The sequence below is a fragment of the Orycteropus afer genome, unplaced genomic scaffold (assembly GCF_000298275.1).
Source record: "Orycteropus afer afer isolate SDZICR_OR568_19922 unplaced genomic scaffold, OryAfe1.0 scaffold00124, whole genome shotgun sequence".
Taxonomy (NCBI): Eukaryota; Metazoa; Chordata; class Mammalia; order Tubulidentata; family Orycteropodidae; genus Orycteropus; species Orycteropus afer.
The window spans coordinates 7,870,648-7,894,812 of NW_006921711.1; the positions used below are offsets into that span (position 1 = coordinate 7,870,648).

General features: G+C 45.1%; 1 protein-coding gene across 1 annotated transcript in view; it reads right to left on the minus strand.

The window, feature by feature from the left end:
• Positions 1–24,165, minus strand: part of KCNK12 (potassium two pore domain channel subfamily K member 12) — a gene marked incomplete at its 5' end in the record, with an annotated part of 97,266 nt that extends 73,101 nt beyond the window's left edge. The window contains one exon of the mRNA XM_007944407.2: positions 24,051–24,165. Coding sequence (XP_007942598.2) covers positions 24,051–24,165 — 115 coding nt within the window. The remainder of the gene's footprint in view (positions 1–24,050) is intronic.

Genomic DNA, 24,165 nt, shown 5'->3' on the forward strand with positions numbered 1-24,165 from the left:
TTGATTGCCAGTCTCATCATGGGGAATAACTACCACCAGCTGCCCAGCCACTCAACCAGGCCCAGCCAAGTTGACACACAAACATAACTACCACAGTACTCAATAAATATTTGTTGAATAAATGGATGGAGATCATGTTTTCTGGATGCCAAATTGGAATACAGGCTTGATAAGTGTTCTGAAAAAAGCAGAAAGTCAAATAAGTACACACATATACACACACACCCTGTATCTGTATCTCAAGTGTCTCTGGAGTTCTCTAGTTCTGGAATTTTTGATGCATAAACACATTTTGTTGCCAGTTCTGGGGAAGGCAGGTTGTTAGTTTAAGGTTCAGCTCCAGCTACAGGCTGCTCTGTGCATAGCTGCAGGGGGCTGGGAAGAGTTGTAAAAGACACGTGTTTCACTACAGTGACATCCTCCTAGGTTGAAATGTCTGGAAACATTACAAGGGGGAAGAGCCATGGCCTTGCAGACACTGGCTCATTTAATCCTGTTACATGGAGAAGTTAGGTCTCTCCCTGCAGGCCCTGCATCACCTCCTTCTGCCTTGCTTGGCCCTGGGAAGGGTCAAGAACTGGAAAAGAATTAATCAAAGTACCAGCTCCAAGTCTGTAGGTGCCCTTCAGCCTTAAGCAGCTATAAACGAGAGGGCATTTTATGAGAAAACATTAAGAAAGAAGTAAAGCCAGAATTTAGATGGAGGTGGAGATGATTCTGGGGACAAATATGCCATGAATTGAGGTCATTGCTACACACCAACCTCTGCTTCATTCCCCCCACCCCACCCCATACTCTCCTCACTTGGAGGGCAAAGGAGGCTGCTCTCAGCTATCTTTAACCAGGGAAGGGAGGGCCGCTCTGCTGTGCACAGCTTGGGAGGAAGGGCTCCAGCCTCAGCCTGACTCCACTCCCACCTCCTGTATGGATGCAGCATCTTCAACTATCTCCCTCTATTAACAGTCAGTCACACAAATCCCCACACGTACAGTAGAGATCCCCAGGCCCTTGGACAGGCCCTTTCTCTAGATCTTCAAGGTGGCCTTGATGCCAAGAAATGGGAGAGGAACAGATAGCCAGGAAATCCAAGATAGGCAGAGGGAGGGGAGTGCTAATTTCCAGGTCCTGTCATGCGTCTCCTGAAAACATCTCTCATAACTACTCCCCTGCTCCTTTCCAAAAGCCACATGGTCCCCCAGCCCCCAGCCCAAGCCCCTCCACCCAATTCATTCTGCACACAAATGTTCAGCATTGGGCTGCCACATAAACAAATGAACAAACCTATATTGACTTTCACCCTATTATGCAGAGGCATATTTAAGGTCTGGCAGGTATGGCACGTGCCCTGGGTGCCACTTGAAGGAGGGGACCACTGAGCAGTTTCTATTAACCATCACCATTTCCATTGCCAGCTGTGAGAACTCATTCAGCAAGTTAAACCTAATGCTTTCATATTTGAGAGCCTCCCTGCATCAAGGCAGAATGTGTGATCATACTCTGCCGAGTCTGGAAAGAGAAGAAACAGAAAAAAAAAAAAAAAAAAAAAAGCCTGAGCACATCATAGACCAATTTTTCATCAGTGAAAGCAAGGAAGGTGTAGTTTTAATTTTCATGTAGTGACATAATATGTTAAGTAAAAGATTAACGAGCTTGACTTGTATTTTTGAGTCAGTATGATGGAAAAGTTATCTAAAAGATAGATGTCAAATATTTGGACTGCAGAACAATTTCAGTGCTTGCCATAAAACCAAAAAAACCAAACTCACTACCGTCAAGTTGGATCCAACCAATAGTGACGCCTCCTTGGGTTTCCGAGGCAATATCTCTACAGAAGTAGATTGCTCAGTCTTCCTTCCGAGGAGTGGCCCGTGGGTGTGAACTGCCAGGTTTCTGATTAGCAGTGAAATGCCTTAGGCACTATACCACCAGGGCTTGCCATAGGCCTATTTTCTATAGATACCTCTCAGCTATTACATGAGGGTTCTCTGTAAGACCCTGGGAGGCAGACATTGCCATGAGAAAGACTTGTACGTGGCTGCTAAGCAACCCCTCTCATAGCAACCCCTCTTTGGGTTTCTGAGGCAGTATCACTACGGAAGTAGATTGCCCCACCTTCCTTCCAAGGAGTGGCTGGTGGGTTTGAACAGCCAGCCTTCTGGTTAATGGTCAAATGCTTTAGTCACTATGCCACCAGAGCTCCCAATTCTGCTAAATCCTTGTTCAAAGTGTGCACATCCATAGCTATAAAACAAAATTATGACTACTATAGATCATGAGTCTCTTAGAGCTCATGAAGAGACAATACACATTGGCAATCCTCTTGAATGAGTTTAGAATCACATAACAGTTCAGAGCTGAATATAGAGCACTTAGTACACATTCCTCAAGGATTTACCACCCATAGAGACACATACACTCCTTATAAAGTGATGGGGATGAGTGGCCGTGGGCTGATTTAAATATTCAAGTGAACAGCCAAAACAAGGGATGTCACAGTTATCTGGTCGTTCCGTGCAATCTAGAGACCAATAATTTAGACTAACTAGACTGCCTAAATTAATGATATAACTATATACTGACTAATCAGCCAGACTGCTCTTCTAAAACACTCATCATCACATAACTTCCTGATCAGTAACTTATAGTGGCTCCCTATTGCTCCCTGGGAGTCCCTGAGTGGTGCAAATGCTTAATGTGCTCAGCTGCTAACTGAATGGATGGAGTTTTCAGTCTACCCAGAGGCACCTCAGAAGGAATCGCTGGCTATCTACTTGGAAAAACTCAGCCACTGCAAACTTTATGGAGGACCGTTCTATTCTGACACACATGCGGTTGCTGTGAGTTGGGGTCAGCTAGATATTGTTGTTGTTAGGTGCTGTCAAGTTGGCTCTGACTCATAGTAACAACAGAACAAAGAACTGCCTGGTCCTGCACCAGCCTCACAATGCTTGCCATACCTGAGCCCGTCGTTGCAGCCACTGTGTCAATCCACCTCATTGAGGGCCTTTCCCTTTTTCGCTGACCCTCCACTTTCCCAAGCATGATATCCTTCTCCAGTGAATGGTCCCTTCTGCCAACATGACCAAAGTAGGTGAGACGAAGTCTGGCCATCCTCGCTTCTAAGAAGCATTCTAGCGAAACTCCTTCCAGGACAGATTTGTTCATTACAACTGGTTTAATTGTATCCCATACCAAGTCTAAATGTTTCTGGCTAGTTTTCAAGGCCTTCCTATCTCACCTCACCCTATTAAACCAGTCTCACCTGTCATTGTTCTTTAACATGTTTAAGGCCAGTTGGTTGCAGAATTGCCTGGCATGCTGGGCACAGGACTGCCTCTTGACCTCCCTCACACTGTTCCCTTGCGAGGCTGTACCAGACATACTGGAAACAGCAAAGGAGGGGGTCAGAAACCTCAGCCCAGGGTCCAACTTTGCCACTCACTGTATGACCTGAGCCAAATTATTTATTAATAGAAACAATAGCTCATATTCGAGTGCTTATTAAAGGCCAACACCAGACTAAGCACCTCCATTCATCCTCATTTAATTCACTCAACAGCCATATGAAACAGAAACTATTATTATTTCCATTTTAATGATACAAAAAGTGAAGCTTTGGAAGTTCATTCAATTATTCAATGAATGACAAGTGTTAAGCACCTGTACTAAGCAATGGGACTATGACAGTGGACAACACAAAGAAGTACTATGTTCTCATGATGCAGGAAGTAGGCAGAGGCCAGGTAACAAATAAGTAAACAAAGATGTTCGTCAGATAATTTCTGAAAGTAGGATGTCTACAAGGGCAACAAACAGGGTGATGTGCCAGAGAGTGGCTGGGGTCTATTGGGACTCTGCTATAGTCAGGGTGTTCAGGGAAGACCCCTCAGAAAGGTGACATTTTAGCAGAGGCTTGAATGTGGTTGAGAAGAAGTCAGCCATGCTCAGATTCAGAGGCTGTGCTCTGAGGAGCAGGAACAGCAAGTGAGGTCTAATGTTGTGTGTTGTGGAGTCAATTACAAGTGACAGCAATGCTATATGATAGAGTAGAACTGCCCTATAGTTCCTAGCCTGTAATCTTTACAAGAGGAGATCACCACGTCTTTTATTCCACAGAGCCACTGGTGCGTTCAAACTGTTAACCTTTTGGTTAGCAGTCAAGCTCCTGAGGCCTAATAAAAGGGTTGGCTGTGCTGTAGGGCATCAAACAAAGGGGAGAGCATTACCAGTGAGGCTAGGAGAGGTAGGGTCAAATCACACCTTGCAGGTCACGATAAAGAGTCAGATTTTTGTAATGGTAAGTCACTGGAGGGTTTCAAGCAAGGTGAAGTCTTGACAGAATTATGCTTTGAATGATCTCCTTCGATGCTGTGTAGAGAACAGGTTATCAAGGAGAAGGGTGGAAGCTGGGGGGTTGGTTAGGAGATTGCTATAGTAACCCCAGCAAGAGATGATGGTGGTAGTCAGGCTGGGCTGATAGGGATGGGCGTGGAGGAAGGCAAGTGGATGGGACCAGGATGTATTTTACAGATGGAGCTGACAGAACTTGAAGGATTGAATATGGGAAGTTAGGGAGAAAGAAGAATCAGGACACCTCCTCAGTGTTGGTGCCATTTAATGAGATGAGGAATTCTGGGAGAGGGAGAGTCAGAAGTGGGCTAGGACAGAAACCAAGAGTTCTATTTTGGTCTCATTAGGTTTTGATATATTTTAGACATTGTGTGGAGATATCAGGTAGGCAGTTGGACATGTGGCTCTGAAGCTTAGAATGGAAGATGAGGTTATTCATTTGAGAGTCACCAGCAGACACACAGTGTTTAAAGAGATGAAATGGTCTGAGAGAGTGCAGGGAGGTCTGAGGATTGAGCATGGTGCCCTTGAACAATGAGAGGTCACACAGAAGGAGGGATGAAGCAAAGGAGACAGAAAAGCAGTCAGTAAGCAGTAAGCAGTAAGCTGAACAAGGAGAATGTTCTTGGTTTCAGAGAAGCCAAGAGAAAGAACAATGAGAAGGAAGAATGCTTAGCTGTCATAATTACACGCCCTTAGCCAGGTTGGAGGTGTCTGATATACTGGGTAAGGTGAGGACAATAAAAGGACCACTGAATTTTCCCAAAGGGGACCACTAGGGACCTTACAAATACAGATTCCATGGGAAGGTGAGGGTGGAATCCTGATTGCTGTGGCTCTCAGAAAGAATGGGAAGTGAAGAAGGGAGTCTATTGACTGCTCTTCTGAGAATTTGTCCTGAGAAATGGTGAGGTAGTGGGAGATGATATGAGGGTCGAGGGAGGGGTCTATTAAGAAGGAAGGAAATATGGTATGCTTGTACACTGATAGAATATAAATTGAAGGTGCATGGGGGGGTAGGTAATGGCACATTGTTGTTGTTAGGTGCTGTCAAGTGGGTTCTGACTCATAGGGACCCTATGTACAAAAGAATGAAACACTGCCCGGTCCTGCGCTATTCTCACAATCTTTGCCACTCTTGAGCCCATCATCACAGCCATCTCATTGAGGATCTCCCTTTTTTTCATTGATGCTCTCCTTTACCAAACATGATATCCTTTTCCAGGGACTGATCCTTTCTGACAACATGACCAAAGTATGAGAGATGAGGTCTGGCCATTCTCGCTTCTAAGGAGCATTCTGGCTGTACTTCCTCCAAGACAGACTTGTTTGTTCTTCTGGCAATCTGTGGTATATGTGATATTCTTCGCCAACACCACAATTCAAATGCATCAATTCTTCTTCGGTCTTTCTTATTAACTGTTCAGCTTTCACATACATTTTGTTGTTGTTACATGCCGTTGAGTCGGATCCGACTCATAGCGACCCCTCCTTGGGTTGCCAAGGCAGTATCACTACGGAAGTAGATTGCCCCATATATGAGGCTGAAAACGCCAGGGCCTGGATCTGGTGCACCTTTGTCCTGATGTCACAAAGATGTCCTTAGTGACATCTTTGCTCTTCAGCACTTTATACAGGTCCTTTACAGATTTGCCCAAAACAATATGTTGTAACGGCAGGAGTAGGAGCAATTTTCAGAAGCAAAGTCTTTGTGAAATTTCAAGGGGATGGGACCCAGTGAAGGAGGCATTTGAAACCTGATACTTCACCCATGGCAATAGGAGAGAAAGCAGCTACACCTGGTGGATAGATTTGGGGGTGTGAAGATAAGGGGGCCTGTCTGAGTACTTACATTTTCTCCATGAAGTAGGAGGAAAGGTCATTAGAAGTGTGGTAGGCTGGCCTGCTGTGTGGTGTGTCCAGCTGGTACCCAGGAGCACTAATTTAAAGCTAAACCAGCTAGCACCATTATATGTTCTTCTTTAGCCATATTCAGCTGTGTAGGTGCAGGTGAGGAATAGGTGGGAAAGTTGGTTGGTAATTTGATGGTGGCAGAATGGGAAGAGGGGTACAATACACACAAAGAGGGGCAAGGAAGTTCAGGGTCCTTGCCAAAGCAAGAAATCTAAGTTGCATTAGAGAAGAAATGAAGGCCCAAAGAAGATGACAAAGCAGAATAGTAAGACTGTTCATGGACCACAGGTCTTGAAGTGTTCAAAAGAGTGTTGAACTGGGGTGATAGAGGACAATAGCTGGAAGGATGGGAGGTGGTAGTCAAAAGGTAAGATGTTTGGAGTCTACAAATTAGAAATTAGTGCAATTAAAAACAAGGTAGAACCCTGGAAGTGATGGGTTAGAGTGGATGGAGAAAAACACTGTAGATGAAATGGTCAAGAACTGCAAGCTCAGACTTTTCTTGGATGGGTCAACCAAGAATGGGGTCTGGAGAGGGGCAGAGAGAAAGGCAGTGAGCCAGACATCTTCTATGAATAAATAAGCAGACTAGCAGATGATGGCAGCAGGTTAAGAAATGTGCCAGGCAAACCATCAGTGAATGACGGAGCTAAGATTCAAACCCAGGAGTAGGCCCTTTGCACCTTCTCCTTTACCATTATACAGGTGAAGAACAGGCACTACCGCTTGGGGCATGGAAGTGCACACTTCTTCCGTCTTAAAATGGAGACAGGCATAATACCTACCTGGTCCAGTTGGTGGAACAATGCACGTCAAGCAGTTAGTAATGGTGTCTATATTGGTGTAGGACCTAGTCTCTAGTAGACTTCTCAAGGACCCCTGTTTCCTCTGAACATCTGCAGCCAGTGCAGGGTGCACTACCCATTTCAGCTCTTGTTACATATTCACTGTTCTGAATCATCAACTAATTCAACCCTAATTCCTTTGACATTAGGGATTGGGCTGCCTTAGGATATGAGGTCTGTGTGAAGGTGGAAATGATACTAAAGTGGATTGCACTCATTTGCTTGTTGTTGTTGTTGCTGTTGTTTGCTGTCGAGTCGGCCCCGACTCCTAGCGACCCCTCCTTGGGTTTCCGAGGCAGTATCACTACGGAAGCAGGATTGCCCAACCTTCCTTCCGAGGAGTGGCTGGTGGGTTTGAACCGCCAGCCTTCTGGTGAGCAGTCAAGTGCCTTAGGCACTATGCTACCAGGGCTCCTACTCATTTGCTTAGTTCCTGAAATACTGATTTCACGTACATTTCATTTTAAATGCCTGGGGTACCTGGCTAGGGTACCTGGATGACAAAAGCAGTTTGTGCTCAACTACTAATCTAAACGTTGGCAGTTTGAACCTACTCAGCAGCGTTGTGGAAGAAAGTCCTGGCAATCTGCTTCTGTAAATATTATAGCCAAGGAAACCCTATGGAGCAGTGCTACTTTGTAGCACACGGGTCATCATGAGTTGGAATCAACTTGATGGCAATGTTTTTTTTCTTTTGGTTTGGGGTACCTGGTACAGAAAATCTGGAATGAATCCCTGACACTTTTCTGTTATAAAGTAAAGCATCTAATTCATAGATGGTAATTTTCATATTTTCCTTTTCTTGAACTGGTACCTGGGTAGAGTTGAAAATCTTGGAAACGGCCATTCACTCAACTGTCATTCATTCCACAAATATTTCTGGAGCATCTCCCACATGCCAAGCACTATACCAGGCATTGGGGGATATAACAGGGAACTAGATAGGTTTCTAATCTTCCCAGAACCCAGTGTCTGGCAAGCAAGGCAGACAAAACAGTCACACAAATACCTGCCCATAAGAATGAGAATGACTAGTAGAGGGAGCCATGTGGGTCGGGCCCTGCAGTCCCACCTCAGCACTGACACAGGCAAGGTCCTCTTCCCTGTCTACTGCTCAGCCTTCCAGATCTCCTTCAGAATTGGCTCACTTATGATCTGTTTCTCTCCTGGCCCTCCAGTTTAGAGCCTGACAATCAAAAACTGCAAGGCCTCCAGAACATGCCCTGCCCTCATAGGAAATTCTGGCACACTTAACACGGGCAGAGTTTTGTGTTTTCCTTTCTGTCTCAGGCCTGCAGCATTTCTGGCAGGTCCTGGTGTTAGGAGCAAAGCAGGCTCACATGAGGTGCTTGGAATTCAGAACATTTGGCAGCAGGGAACGAGATCATGGCCATTTGGAAAGGATTAGGGAGAAGTCACGCGGAGCGAGATTCATGGTTTGCGTTTATCTCAACTGTAACTTTCCAGAAAGCCAGGACAACCAATTCCAATAAAAGCTTCTCTGAATATTTTTGGAAGCATTGTGAGGGTGCTGGACTGTCTGGGTGGGGATGCTTCTTCCTGGTTTGTGGAATTGCCTTTAATTGCTGATTAAGCTTCCATCAAATTTGTGAACCAGTTTCTGAGGGGTGTGCCATGGGCAGGCAAAGGGAGAAGGTGGATCTGCTGGATGCAGGTAGAATTCAGCAGGGTCTTCTTGTGGCTGAGGGATGCGACTATAGCCAGCACCAGATGGGGAATGTAAGCTAGTGGGGGGAGGGGGAGGACCAGAAGCCAGGCCTTCCTTGTTCAGGACTCTATTTTTCCCACTGCTCCTGGGAGCCTATAGCCACTGAAGCTCAGAAGTGCCTAGTTCAGCACTAGCTCTCCTCACTTCTGCTGGGCCCAGGCAGGGTCAAGATGAGAACTCAGCTGACCCAGGGAGCATAGAGACAGCACTAAGGGTCAAGGGAGCCCCATACAGGTGTGAGCCCTGCTGCATACCTGCCAACTGCTGAGAGATCCTTAAACCAACAGCCCAAGCAAAGGGGTGAGGTCATAGCTAACAGGGGCATGGGTGGCAGTGGGGAATGCTCTTGGAGGTTCCTGAAGTCCAGCCTGAGTTTAGTGTTTTGATTCTGGCAGTCCAAGACTTTCGTTCACTCACTCACTCCCTCCATTCCACAAATATTGATTAATCAACTAATTTATGCCAAGCATTATACCCCATGATTTATAGAAATTACCTCCCTGCTTTAATTATCTCCATTTCCAGGCACAGTGCCCACTTCATAGTAGTCATTCAGTGCACAACGACTGCTATTATGTCTGTTATTATTATTAACTGCGGCAGTGACAAGCACTATTAAGACGTAGCACCTGAACTGGAAGAAGAAAGGAAACGACCTGCACACCTACTATATGCTAGGTCTTGTGCCAGCTTTTGACATTGAACAGAGGAGTACATTAAAGCTGGGAAAACTGACATAGAAGCTAGAAACTACAGCATATCTGGGGACATGGGAAGAAGAACTTCATAGAGGGTCTTGCTCTAGTGGCACCACTGAAGCACAGTCTCGACCACCAAGTTCACCTGGTAGAGAATGGGGAGAAAGGAAGGAAATTCCAGGTAGAGAGAACAGCATGAGCAATGGCCTGGAGGCTTAAAGTGCCTGGAGTGTGGGTGAGGGGATGGAGTGCATTAGTTAAGGGTGGCAGTACAGTGGTTAAGCATTCAGCTAACTTAAAGCTCAGCTGTTCAAACCCACCAGTCGCTCTGCAGAAAAAAGACGAGGCAGTCTGCTTCTGTAAAGATTTACAGCCTTGGACAGTTCTACTCTGTCCCATAGGGTCACTCTTAGTCAGAATCAACTCTGTGGAACTGAGGAAATGGGGTGTAATGGCAGATGCTTGGTTTTGTTGTTGTTGTTGTTGCTGTTTGTTTGTTTAATTTTTATTGTGATTTGGGTGAAAATTTAGAGCAGATTCACTTTCCATATAGCAGCTCACATACAGTTTGTCTCAAGACATTGACTACAATTTACCACAATGCAATAGCTCCCCTGATAGTTAACTCTTCCCTGTGTTACCTCTTCCCCATAGTTACCTCTTCCCTGTGTCCTTTCCTCCCATGCACTCTTGCACCCCAAGCTGTTTCCCTGTGCATAGATAGCCCTTCTATTCTCCCATGATTGTTCTCTCCAAGGAGTGTAACTACCTAATGTAAATGTTCAGCTCATATGCCTGTCTTTTGTTTGGCTGGAAGTCACAGATGTGGGTTCAATTCCAGACCTGAAGGGCAGCTAGAGGCCATAGTCTCAGGGGTTCCATTAGGCTTTATCAGATCAGCAAACCTGGTCCCACTTTTTTAATTTTTTTAAATGATTTTGAGTTTCGTTCCACATTGTTCTCCACTCTATCAAGGATCTCCTACAGAGATCCCTTTCTGAATGGTTGACATTGGTAGCCAGGCACCATCTAGTTCTTCTGGTCTGATAGTTGTGTAGGCTGAGGGTCGCATGATGTACCAGTCCCTTGGACAAACTGTTTCCATATATCTTTAGTTTCCTTCATTCTTCTTTGCTCTGGATGAGAAGAGATCCATTGTTGGATCTAGATGGCCGCTAACAGGTAGGCATTTGGTTTTACGCATTCCCCCAGTGTTTGGTCAGGGATGTACCCCAGCATATTACCTTCCCCAAACCAGCTGGCCCTTGTTAGACCTGGTCCTGAACTGGCTGAGTCCCCAAACTTTCCTTGCTGTTCTACACAAGTCCAGAATTTCTGGTTCTTTGGTTTTCTGTCCCTATTGCCCGACACCTGCTCCTGCTGTCTCAAGTTCAGGTCATGGGGTCCCCTCTCTGGGCAGGACCTTGGTTGTGCACAGTGTGCTGTGTTGAGCCCCTTCCCAGAGCACCATGCTTGCTCACCCACTCTTATTCGCTTGGCAGCCTTCCTCATGGAGAGGTGCTGCTTTGCAGAGGATGGAAAGCAGCCAGCCCTCAGTTCAGTGTAGCTGCTGAGGCTGCAAGGAACACAGCACAGCCAGATCCCAGTGTCCCTAACTGTGCTTTAGTTTTCACTGAAACCTCTTCATTCTCCTCTATGCCCACCACACAGCAGAACCCAGTGAGCTGTGATTCTTCCCCCTCTGTGGTAGTACACAGTTCAGGGGCAGCAGAGAAGATGTGGGACACTCAGGAGCCCTGGGTTCTCTCTCCTACTACTGACTGATTTGCTGTGTGACCCCAGGCAAGTTGCTTAATCTTTCTGAACCTGCATCTATGAAATGCAATAATACCATCTTCCTTGATGTCCTAAGTTTTTGGGGAGATTCCTGAGTAAACATAGATGAACACAGAGTAAATCAGCAAGCCTTACATATTGGGGGATGGAGGCAGCAATCAATGAGACAAATGCTGCTTCTATTATCCCTCTGATTCCCAGCATAAAAGTCCTGGCTGTCAGCATGGTGGAGAGTTTGGAAAGGGGAGATGCTGACACAGGTTCTGCAGCTCCTGTCCTAGGAGGCCTCTGAGAGGGAATAAGGGTCCCCGGGCTTTCTGCACCCATCAGAGCTGTGGTAGCTGCAGGGCAAGTCTAAGCCTGGCTCCTGGAGCAGCAACCTGGCTCCCATCCACAACTGGGTTGCTGGCTGCAGTGCACTCCTCAGAAGGCCTCCACCATAGTCCAGACACCAGCTCCACCTCAGAGAAGAGTGTGGGGCGACCTCAGCCAAAACCTACTCTCTTTGCTAATATCAGCTCTGCAGCCTCTTGGGAGGCCCTAGCCCACCTGGGGAACAAGGGAGGTGGGCAGGGCTGTGGCTTCCCTTTCCCTGTGTCCCTTTCAGCACTGACCCAGGGCTGGGCTCTTGCAGCAGAGGGAGGGTCTAACCCACTACTCACAACACTATTTCCTCATTCACCAAATGTTACTTTAAAAAGATTGAAGAGCAGCACTCATGTGAGGCATTATTAAGACATTCAAGTTAAGGACCCAAAGAAAATGCCTTTGAAAAAGGATCTTCCCTCTCCAGGCCAGTTATGTAACAGCATAGGACAATGCCATTCCTGAGAGACAGTGGCCAACCAGAATGCAGCAGATGCCACACTGCAGGGGTGGCTGAGGGCCTAGGAGGGCTGTGCATAGGGCAGTGTGGCCAGGGTGAGCTGTGCCTTGGTCTCCCTCCTGCACAGAAAGAACAGCTGTCCAGTTCTGGGGGTGGATGCTTATGGAGGGCTGACTATGCACCAGACATTGCTTTACACCCATCAGCTCATTCAGTCCTTACAGTAACCCCATGAGGCAGTCTTATGGATTGAATGGTGCCCCACAAATACAAGGGTTGGATTCATAGCCACTGTATTTGTGGAGCCAATCTCATTTGGGAATAGGGTTTTCTTTGTTCTATGAATGAGGCCATATCAGTGTAGGATGTGTTTTAGGTGAATCACTTTTGAGATAGAAAGGCAGCAGATTAGGCACAGAGAAGTAAGCACAAATTGGGGGGAGACAGATGTCACGTGGAGATCTCTAAGGAACTCCGGGAAGAACTCTAGAGAAGCTGACAAGGACTTTTCCCCAAGACAGAGACAACCTTCTTCTAGTGCTGGTGCTCTCAATTCAGACTTCTCCCCTCCTAGACTGTGAGGAAATAAATTTCTGATATTTGAAGTCACCCATTTGTAGTATTTCTGTTATAGCAGCAGTAGAAAACTAAGACAGGCAAGAACCATCATTGTCCTCAGTTGAAAGAGGATGAAACTGCGACATGAAGAAGTGCATCAACTCACCAGGAGCAGGCAGCTTCTAAGTGGCAGAATCAGGATGGGAACCCAGGAAGGCAGGCTGCACAGCTGGAGGCTTAGTCTACACTAAACTGTATGGGGAGGAGGTGCACAAGTAACACTCCCAGACATGAGAACATAAGAGCTAGAAGGCACTCCAGGGACCCAGGGCACTCCCTCCTTTAGGAAAACAGAAACTGAGGCACAGTATGGTGATGTGTCCTGCCCAAAGCCAATGTAGCCAGTGAGCGGCAGAGCCAGTGGCATCACTAGGGTTGGGGTCACCCAGTGCAGGAACTCATGGTATCTTCCCTCCCCACAAGGACCTCCTCTTGTTCCAGACCATACGAACCAATTCCAACCCATTGGGTTTCCAAGGCTGTAAATCTCTATGGAAGTAGACTGTGTCATCTTCCTCACACAGAGCAGCTGGTGGGTTTGAACCACTGACCTGGTTGGTAGCCAAATGTCTTACCCACTATGCAACCAGAGCTCCTTACTGAATCCTTGGTAATGTTTATTATTAATTTTAATCATAGAATAATATGTGATAAATATAGTTGTAAAATGCTTAAATGTAATATTTCTTACATATGAATATTAACAAAATTGTTCTGTAAAATCTTTCTACATGGAATTATAACATTATTACCCAACAGAAGCCTTTTTTTGAATTTTCTCCTTCTTTCCCTTTAATTACTACGTCATTCTCAAAAAAGTTGTTGATACAAGTTCCCAAATACTACTTATCACAACACTGTAGCTAAAGCACCAGAAAATTTCACAAAATCAGTGACTACAAAAACACTGGCAGCAATAGAAACAACAACATATATGGGCAGATGAAAACTACGTGATTTGAAGCATCACTGTAATTGGGTAATGACAGCTTCAACAGGAGCACATCAGAAGGTTCAAAAAGTAAATAAATCAGCAGAGTTTTAGCCTTGTAGGTATTGTGGTATTCAGTTTGTATGTCAACATGGTTGGGCCTGGTTGAATGGCTGGGCAGCTGGATGTAGTATTCCCCATGATGAGACTGGTAATCAACTCCATGGTGGAATCTACTGTGAACAGCTGAGTAGCTGCCTTAGGGAATGTGGTCTGCTTCCTGTATATAAGGAGAAGCCTTGGGGATAGTCTCTAACTTATGGCATGCTTGGATGCTGCATGTAGCCCTGTCATTGTTCAGCAGCCTGCTATACTCTGCCGACCTGGGGACATACAATGGACTTGAATTAATGGCCTGCCATGTGGTTTGGTAACATCAGGACTGTGCCTTTTGACTTGTCAACCTTGAGCTTGGCAGCCTCAGCAGCCAGCAGCTGTCTGAGTGAAGAAAAGCCTCTAGCTTCAGTAGGCCAGTAGCTGGAGGCAGAGCTGAAGCCCAAGGCTGAGGGGCTTTCACCCAGCCCCTAGAGCCTGACACTTTGAACTTGGACTTAAAGCCTACAAACTGTAAGAGAATAAACTTTTTGTTAAGGCCATCCATTTGTGGTATATTCTTGTCAGAGTGGCACTAGGTAACCAGAACTGTTATATTGATACATGTAAGCTAGGCTTAGGAAAATTGTTGTTGTTGTTATAAATAGCTACATTTTTATAAAAAATGCTCAACTTCTGCTGAAACACTGCACAAAAAATTTATAGACAGTCATTTTGGTGTCATCCTCTCTGACAGTGTCACTGGTGTGGTCCACACCCAACCACCCTACCTACCTAGTGATGCCCTGGGTAGAATTGGGACTAGGCTCCAAGTCCACTCCCTCCATATTCACTGCTGCTTTCATGACCCTTGCTTCTCCAAGTGTGATCTGGGGCCAACAGCATGGGCATCACTGGGTTTGTGAGGAATGCAGACTCATAGGCCTCACCTCAAGTGAGTCACCTGCTCATGACAGTTTGAGAGCACCACTCTACACTACCCTCTTGCCCTGCCTGCAACATCTGCTACTGTGAGTATAAAGATATTGTATCCAGACATGGAAAAAGTTGAAGCTACAAGATTCTGGAAACTCCAACTCTAGGTCACCTGGAAGTTAATTTCTGGGTAGCAGATGGAATGGGTCCTCCAGAGCTGCATCTTTCACAAGGCCTAGGAACACCAGTCACCCACAACCTGCTAATGAAGTGGGATCATAGCCTTGAGTTAGGGTTTTCCCAGAAAGGCAGGAGGCCGGGGAGGAGATTACAGTCACACACAGGGTCCAGAAGCATCCTCTGCCACTGTCCCCAGAGGGTGAATCTCTGTCCACTGTGCTCACTTCAGGCTACACACATGCTCCGGCTTGCTGACTGGCAGCCCTTGCCCTAGCTCTGGATCTTGGGAGTCCATGGAGATGGGCAGGAGCAAAGGAAGGATTTGAAGGACTTAAAGGGCGTGGGGGTGACAATAGGAGCAGACTGATGACTGTATGTTTTGTCTCCCAGCTCTTCTGAATCTGAGGCAGCCAAACACAGGCAAGGGGGGGCTCACTCTAGATGGGGATAGGGGCAGTTACTGAAACTCTACCTTCAAACATGGACCTAAGGCTACCACACCACCATGTCATATTAAGCAGGAGTTTTTACCTGGAGGACATCTCCAAGTCACTCTGTTTACTTTGCCTCAGCTGCCCTTGCCATTATCTTTACAAGCTCTTCCCTTTCCTCCTTTATGTACAGCTTAGTGTTCATCTCTCCTGGGAAGGAAGCCTAGATATGCTCACAACTATGGCTGGGTTTGGTTCTGTACCTGTTTCACAGTTTGAGTAGCATGCATGTGTGTATGTGTATTGTGTGGCAATATCCACCTACCTATCTATGTTTGGCAGAATTCAGGTAACTCCTTCAGGAAAGGATGAGAGTTCAAGCCCTGAGGTCAAGGAACTCAAAATCCACATAGGGAAGATGAGAACAAAGAGAACTGCGTCCTGGAGAGCTCCAGCTCTCAGATAATACCCCTCTGACTTGCTGTGTGACCCTGGGCAATCTCTCCCTCTCTCTGAGATCCCTGTTCCACTGTTTAGAATGAGGAAGGCAGGTCAGTTAGCTGTCTTCAGGTTGGTTTTGGATGCCTTGGAGAAGCTTTGGGCAGGACTCTGGCTCCATTCCCAATTATAGTAACTCTGCTACTGTCTATTTTTGATGATGGAATATATGTTGGGTCTAAATGATTGGGGAGGGCCAAAAAACCCCTACCAGGCCAGTTCTACTCTGTCATGGTATCTCTATAAGATACGACCTTACAACAACAATGTTCCAGAATACCAGAAAGATGCTTACCTGAATTTTATTAATTATGCAAAGGCATTTGACTATATGGATCATAACAAATTATGGATAACATTGTAAGAATGTGAATTCCAGAACACTTAATTGTGCTCATGAGGAACCTGTAATAGACCAAGAAGCTGTCATTCAAACAGAACAAGGCAATACTGTGTGGTTTAAAATCAGGAAAGGGTTGTATGGCAGGGCCGTATCCTTTCACCATACTTATTATCTGTATGCTGAGCAAAGAATCCAAGAAGCTGGACTCTTTGAAGAAAAACATGGCATATCAGGATTGGAGGAAGACTCATTAACAACCTACAATAATCAAATGATACAACCTTGCTTGCTGAAAGTGAAGAGGACTTGAAGCACTTAACTGATGAAGATTGAAGACTACAGTCTTCAGTATGGATTACACCTCAACATAAAGAAAACCAACAAACAGAAATCCTCACAACTGGATCAATAAGCATGTAATAAATGGAGAAAAGACTGATGTTGTCAAGGATTTCATTTTACTTGGATCCACAATCAACACTTATAGAAGCAGCAGTCAAGAAATCAAACAATGTATTGTATTGGGAAAATCTGCCGAAAAAGACTTCTTTAAAGGGCTAAAAAGCAAAGATGTCACTTTGAGGACTAGTGTGCATCTGCCCCAAGCCATGGTATTTTCAACTGCCTCATATGCATGCGAAAGCTTATTCATGTGATGAATAAGAAAGACCAAAGAAGAATCGATGCCTTTGAATTACGGTATTGGCAAAGAATAATGAATGTAATGTAGACTGCCAGAAGAATGAACAACTCTGTCTTGGAAAAAGTACAGACAGAATGCTCCGTAGAAGCAAGGATGGCGAGACTTTATCTCATGCAATTTGTATGTGTTATCAGGAGGGAGAAGGACATGATGCTTGGTAAAGTAGAGGGTCAGCAAAAAAGAGAAGGATCCTCAGTGAGATGGACTGACACAGTGGCTGCAATAATGGGCTCAAACATGGCAACAATTATGAGGATGGCACAGGATTGAGAAGTGTTGAGTTCTGTTGTACATAGGGTCACTAAGAGTAGGAACTGATTTGACGGCACATAATAACAACATATTTGTTCCATTTGTTGCAATTCTGAGCCATTCCAGGCTGAGTGGAAGAACACTCTCCCTCAGCTGACCTGGCTCAGAAGTGTGGCAGACCATCCCTGGGAATGCAGGGAACAGGAGTGAAGAGGGTACTGGTACCCACCTCTGTGGCCTCAGTCTTTGATGACCTGACAGGTGCTCTGGTATGTTTCACCTTCTTGCCATTCTCCATTCACCTGAAACTTTTCAAGGAAGCAACACTCCTGAAAGCAAGGAATGCTGAAGACATTGAAGCCACAGCTTTGTTTGTTTGGAAGGCAACTCAGCTTCTGGGATTAAGTGTAATTCTGGAGAAAACCAAGTGGATTTGTAGCCTGTTTCTATGGAGCAATTATCTGGATAGTTATCAATCTCTGCTAGGCTTTGTAGAGGCATAAGCTTAGCTTGGGAGAGATCATAAAGTCCCTCACTCCAAAGATGTTGGTCACAGGGGCCATAAAGACAACTGTATCCTAACAATCATGAGAGAAAGAAGGGCTGCTAATGCACAGGGAGACAGCTCGGGGGCAAGAGTGCGTGGAGGGATGGACACTGGGAAGAGGTAACTATGGGGAGGAAGTGGGAGGGGAGCTGTTGCATTGTGGTAAATTGTGGTCAATGTCATGAGACAAAGTGTACGTGAACTGCTGTATGGAAAGTGAATTTGCTCTGTAAATTTTCACCCAAATCACAATTAAAACAACAACAGCAACAACTGTATCCTTTAACTCAGCAATTCCACCACTGGAAATTCATCCCAAGGAGATATTACAGAAGCAGGAAAAGGCCATATGAGTAACGATGATCATTGTGGAATTACTCAAAATAGCCCAAACTGGAAACCATTCAGCCACCTAGCAACCAAACCAAAGCCAAAGCAGTTGCCATCAGGTCAGTCCCATCCCACGGCAAACCTACGTGTGTCAAAGTAGAACTGTGCTCCATTGAGCTTTCCTGGCTGTGACTTTTTGCAAGCAGATCACCTGGCCTTTTTTTTTGAGGCACCTCTGGGTAGGTTTGAACCACCCAGCTGAATGCTTAAATATTTGCACCACCCAGGGATTCCTACTCAGCAACAGGAGTAGTAAATTACAGCACATCAACCAGGTGAAATATTATACTAAAATTCGTATCAGGAGCCCTGGTGGCACAGTGATTAAAGTGCTCTGCTTCTAACCTAAAGATCAGCAGTTTGAACCTAGCAGCTGCTCCATTGGAGAAAGATGGGGCAGTCTGCTTCCCTAAAAATGACAGCCTTGGAAACCCTACGGAGCAGTTCTTCTCTGTCCTACAGGGTTGCTATGAGTTGGAAACGACTCAATGGCAACAAGTTTAAAATTAGTATGTGAAGGCTATGAGTTAGCATGGAAACAACATTGATGATAAAATGTTAACAAAGCAAAGCAGCTTAACACATATCAGTTAGTTTCCCCCCTCTGGGGGAGGGGGGACGTTCGAACCACCAACTTTTCCTTTTGCTGGGGAAGATGAAGTTGTGTTGCAGCTGTAATATTATGAGTGAGCTGCTTTCTTATTCATTTAATAAAATAATTATTGAGTATTTAGTATGTGCCGGGTCTGATGCTGGGAGCTGAGGATGGAGCAGTGAATGGGAGACTCATTTCCTGCTCTCCACTAAAGCTTTAAATCTAAATGATGCATTTTTTCCCCTAAATGACCTTCAATATTGTTGTTGCATCGTCTTTTCAATACAAAATAGGTGATGAGAGAAATGAGTGATATGAGGTGCTCTTCAAAGACTGAGTAAAATATTTCCCTCCAGGTATCAGAATTTTTCCAGCTGGATCACAGACATGTCAAAAGAAAATCGAATGTAAATGTAAATGTGGTAGCGACATTTCAGTCTTATAATGTCTTAGTTTCCTTTGTAGCAAAAACATTAGAAACAAACAAACAAAAAATCCATGATAAAAAGGAGAAAAAAAAAAGTTAGGACTTGTTACTAATCTTGTGGCTGAATAATTAAGTGTGCCTAATTCTGAAAGTAGCAAGCTAAATTATGCAGTGCCAAAAGTGCCACTCTCATACCTACACCATCCCCTCTATAGCTGCATGATTTTAGCTTTATAGCTAAAATACGTTGCCAAAGAAACTAATAAAAGGAAGTAAGAAATATTTCTGTTTATATCAAGCTGCCATTTGAAGAAGACTTTTAAATATGTTCCTCTTCCCTATGTGTAAATCTGAATAGCAGTTGCATAATTAAAACACCAATGGAGAGTTTCTTTTTAATCTTTTCAAAGTAAACCAATAAAATATCCTTTAGGATGTGAAATGATGGATTAACACTCTTTGGATCTGTTTTGAATACATGTGAGCTGGACCACTGCCTCTAAGAATACTGTTTAGTTCTAAAAGAACATAAGCCACCATCTTTATCTTTTGCTGTTGTTAGTTGCCTTCAAGTTAATTTCCATTCATGGCGATCCCATGGCGTACAAAGTTGAACTTGCTCCACAGGGTTTTCAAAAGCAGATCACCAGACCTATCTTCCAAGGCACCTCTGGGTGGCCCTGAACCACCAACTTTTCATTGAATAGTTAGCACTTAACTGTCTATACCAACCAGGGACCTCTCTTTAGGATTTCATATAATCACAGGAGAGGCAGAAAACAGTATGGCAATGGCCACACATACACTGTGACGAGTTATGTTCATCTCAGATGTTTGCTAAGTGGAGGAATGAATAAATAGATGTATTCACATTAAACCAAACTTGATTTCAGCCCCTAGGGAGTATGTCACATAACATAAATGGGAGAATTAATAATTACCCAGGATTTCAGTTCAGTGTAAGCAATAAACATGAATAATTTAGATCACAAAGTAGATTTTCATTTTGCTTGAACTATTCAGATTGACTATTTATGCAGCCTCAACTGCTGAATAATCACTGGCAAATATTTCCACTGGGTCTGTGCTGTGTGGACACATGTGAACGTCTACAAATTGCAAACTACCTAGCTCTAGATATATGGCCCCATTCAAGCCAAATGCCAGAACAAATATTCAATCTTATCAGGGTATCCCCTCTAACGTTGAGTACACACAGCCATACCTGAACACTCTATGTCCCCCTCTAGTTGAAGGTCAATTCCTGTCTCTTTTTCCCCTTCCCTACACCACACCCACACAAACAGAACAGAAAGTGGAGAGCAAGTAGCTTCTGTCCTTGGACCAGAGCTTCCCGTAAGTCAGAATGTCTTCTACATGGTATGCTCCTGTTTCTAATCTTCTTCATACTAGCTCTTGCCTGTCCAGCTGTCTAAGACCTGCCAGATGCTTCCAGTCCATCTGATCTGTAAGATGTTTCTGACCTTTCAAGTTCCTCTGAACTTAATGAGTTGCTGGACTGACCAGTAAACCAGTCCTCTTGCTCAGCCCTGCCCTGGTGTCAGACACATACACATACATTCAAACCGACCAACACACACACATCTGTTATTAAATGCTTCAGCACCAAACAAGAAAGTGCCTGTCAGTTATAGAAACTAGTAGAACATACACTGAACAACTAAGATTCCGGACCTACTTGGGCCCCTATTTAACTGTGTGACCCTGGACAAGTCACTCTGGACCTCATGGGTTTAGACAAAAGGCCCTTTCTTGTTCTATCCACCTTTAGTGAGGATGGAGAAGATATGCCACCTATAAACAATGACCTCCAGCTGCCCATGTTGAAATAAGTTTTAACTTTTGCCACGTAGAATATGCTTTTACATTTCAACAGAATAGCACAGGGCTGGACACAAACATATACCATATTTATGGAATGAATGAAGAGTTTTCTATACTAAAGTCTAGATGAATCATTTAGTTGGCTGCACACAACATAAAGGCCTGACAATCTACTTCTGAATAATCGGTCATTGAAAATCCTATGGAGCACAGTTCTACTCTTGTACACATGGGCTCATCATGAGTGAGAATCAACCTGACAGCAAATCGTTGATTATACAACACACACACACAAAAAAAATGTCCTTTTTGATTAAGCAGTATAGGTAGCTGAACAAAATCATTTTGGTCCCCTGAATTTCACACTGCTTCAGGAACCATATACAATGTGTTGTCTTCACCAATCAAATGAAACGGAGTACATGCTTATTTTCCTCTTCAGTGGATAAGCTTGCAAAGTGAGAGTCTTGACTTTCCATTTTGGACAGAGCTTTGGTTCCCTGAGCTGCCGAATTAATAAAGCATTAGTAATAGTAATTGTCTCTGAAGACTAAGGCATTTAAGAGAAAGGAATCATGTAAGCAGAAAAGAAACTGATGCACATAGGTCTTTACTTAGGCATCATCCAAGCGCATTCTGCAAAGAGAAGGCTAAAAAACGGCAATCATACTATTTGAGGATTCAGCAGAACTGATCTGACTGACAGAAGTATCCAATTTGAATCACTGCCCAAGATCAGATAACTGGCAGAGACCCTGCTACTCATGTGGCTTTCTTGGCACCCCAACAGATCAGTTCACCCCTGAGCGGTCCACAGGCTGGTCTGGGTCCATGAGTGTAGCTCTCTTCAGAGATGAATTTCTCCCTGTAGCAGATTTTGGAAGCAATGTTCTGGGTCATTTGTAACACAGCTACACACTTCAGTGTAGCCCTCCTACACTGCTTGCCTACATCTGAAAACACAAATCAAGGAGGAGAACATAGTTCCTTTCTGCTTGACTAAAGAACAGCCAATCTTACCAGCAGATTAAAGGCTGGGGCATGGAACTATTTGCCAACACTATGACTTGATTTTGTGCAGAGCTGAGGGAAGGTTTAGAAGCCCTGGCTGGGCTCGGAATCACTGCCTCCAAAGAGACAACGAATGAAGGATTGATGGGAGTTTTTCAGAGAGGCACAGAGATCACAGGTCACTAGAATGGAGCTCTATGGGATGGACTCATGGCCCACAGGGGAAGAGGACACTGCCAACAGCTTCCCCTTTACCCTGTGGGCTCCTTTAGGAAGCCAGAGCCTATAACTGGGAACAAAATGCCATGACCAGCCAATATGAGCACAAGTGTGCCTCTAGGTGGAAGAAAGCAAAAGGGCATGTTTACAAGAGGAAGAGCACAAATCCATAATGAGCTATGAATGCATGATGTCATCCTCCAGAACTAACAAGCATTCTTAGTACTTTTAAAGCACTTAAAAAAAAAAAAAAAAAAAACCACTAGTTGCTATAGCAACTTGATGCAGCTCTTAAAAGGGTTTTTTTTTTTTTTTTTTTGGAGAGGGTCATTTTATATCTTCAATCACCATAACAACATAAAATAGCTTTTAAAGGGTATTTTTATCCAGTTTGTGTGTGCTTTAGACTTGTACCAGATTTGTCTTTTCTATTTAAAATAATAAGATCAAGCATGACACATGAAAAATCATTGAAGGAAAGAAAGCCCTTTCACAGACTATACATATGCACTCAGAGAGACATCTGTAGCTGCTCATATCCTGCACATGGATGCACACTTCTCTCTGCCTTCCAACAGCCATCCCCATTGGCTTACAGAGGTCAGTTGGTCCAGGCCTCTGTCTCTCAGCTGGTATACGAAAGCACCCCAGAAACCCTGCATGGAAAAGGATTTCTGTGAAATTCCTCACTTCTCTGTCAACAAATTCAGCCCTCTCTTCCAAAATTGCACTACTAAAAGACAGTGTCTTGAGGTGATTAGAGGTAGGATCTGTAAAGTTGGGAAAACATGAACTGTTTGTAACAAAAATGGGAGAAAGGGTGATAGAAAATATAGGGGAGCTGTCCCCCTTCAAGGAGCGCTGGTGGCATAGTGCCTAAGGCGTTTGACTGCTAGCCAGAAGGCTGCTGGTTCAAGCACACCAGCCACTCCTGGGAAGGAAGGTTGGGCAATCTACTTCTGCAGAGATATCTCCTCGGAAATCCAAGGAGGGGTCGTTATGACTCGGATCCGACTTGACTGCAATGAGTTTTTTGTTTTTGTTTTTGTCCCCCTTCAAGCTACCCATTGGTGTCAGTGTCCACTGGAGAGGAGACAAAGAAAAGGAAAGAGGTGAAGAATTTGGAGGATAGCAGAGAGGAGGCAGGCTGAGAACCAAAGGAAGCTCAAAACAACAGCCACTGAAGTTGTGGCCTCCTACGTCTAACGGATTTTTCTTTGAGGGCAGGTATAAGGTGTAGACTGCGGGAGAAGAATGTGAAAAGATCTAAGGAGAGATATTCTGAGAAAAGTAGTTGTCCTTCCCAGGGTAAGAAGACTGGAAGACGCCGAGGTGCAAATGCGGAGGGTAAAGAATAACAGGGAAAGGGAGAGAAAGGAGAGGTGGAGATAGAAACGGTGAGAGTGCAGAGAGAGGGGGCTTTTCGAAACCATCTAAGTGAGGAAACTGAGATCCAGGGGGAGCGTCGGAAATAGGAAAAAAACAGCAGCCACTTGATGTATATTCTCACAAGTTCTTTTGTAGAGAAACTGAGGCTCACAGAGGTTAAGTCATGGAGCTGGCAAATGCTAGAGCACGGGCGGCCCCGGGTCGGCCCCGCGCCCGGGCCAGGGCTCTCCCCATTAGGCGACACTGCCAAGAGAGTCACCGTTGGGGGCGCGCCAGAAATGGGCCGCTCGGGCCACCTCCCACGCTAAAAGCCAGGAAAGAGAGAAGGAGCAGGAGGAAGGAGTCGGGCAGAGAAAAGAGGTTGAGACAAAAGTAGGCAAGTACACGGAGCGGTCCAAGGGACGCTAATCCTGCTACTGAACAGGGAAAGGGCGGCAAGCGAAAGGCGCGAGGGGAAGGACACGCGCAGGGCGCGCCGCTCACCTATGGTTGACACTACGGTGCCCACGAAGTAGAAGGCGCCGGGGAAATCCCAGCGCGGGCGCAGCGCGTCGGCTCGGACTCCAGCGGCCAGAGCGGCCTCGTAGTGTCGGAGGAA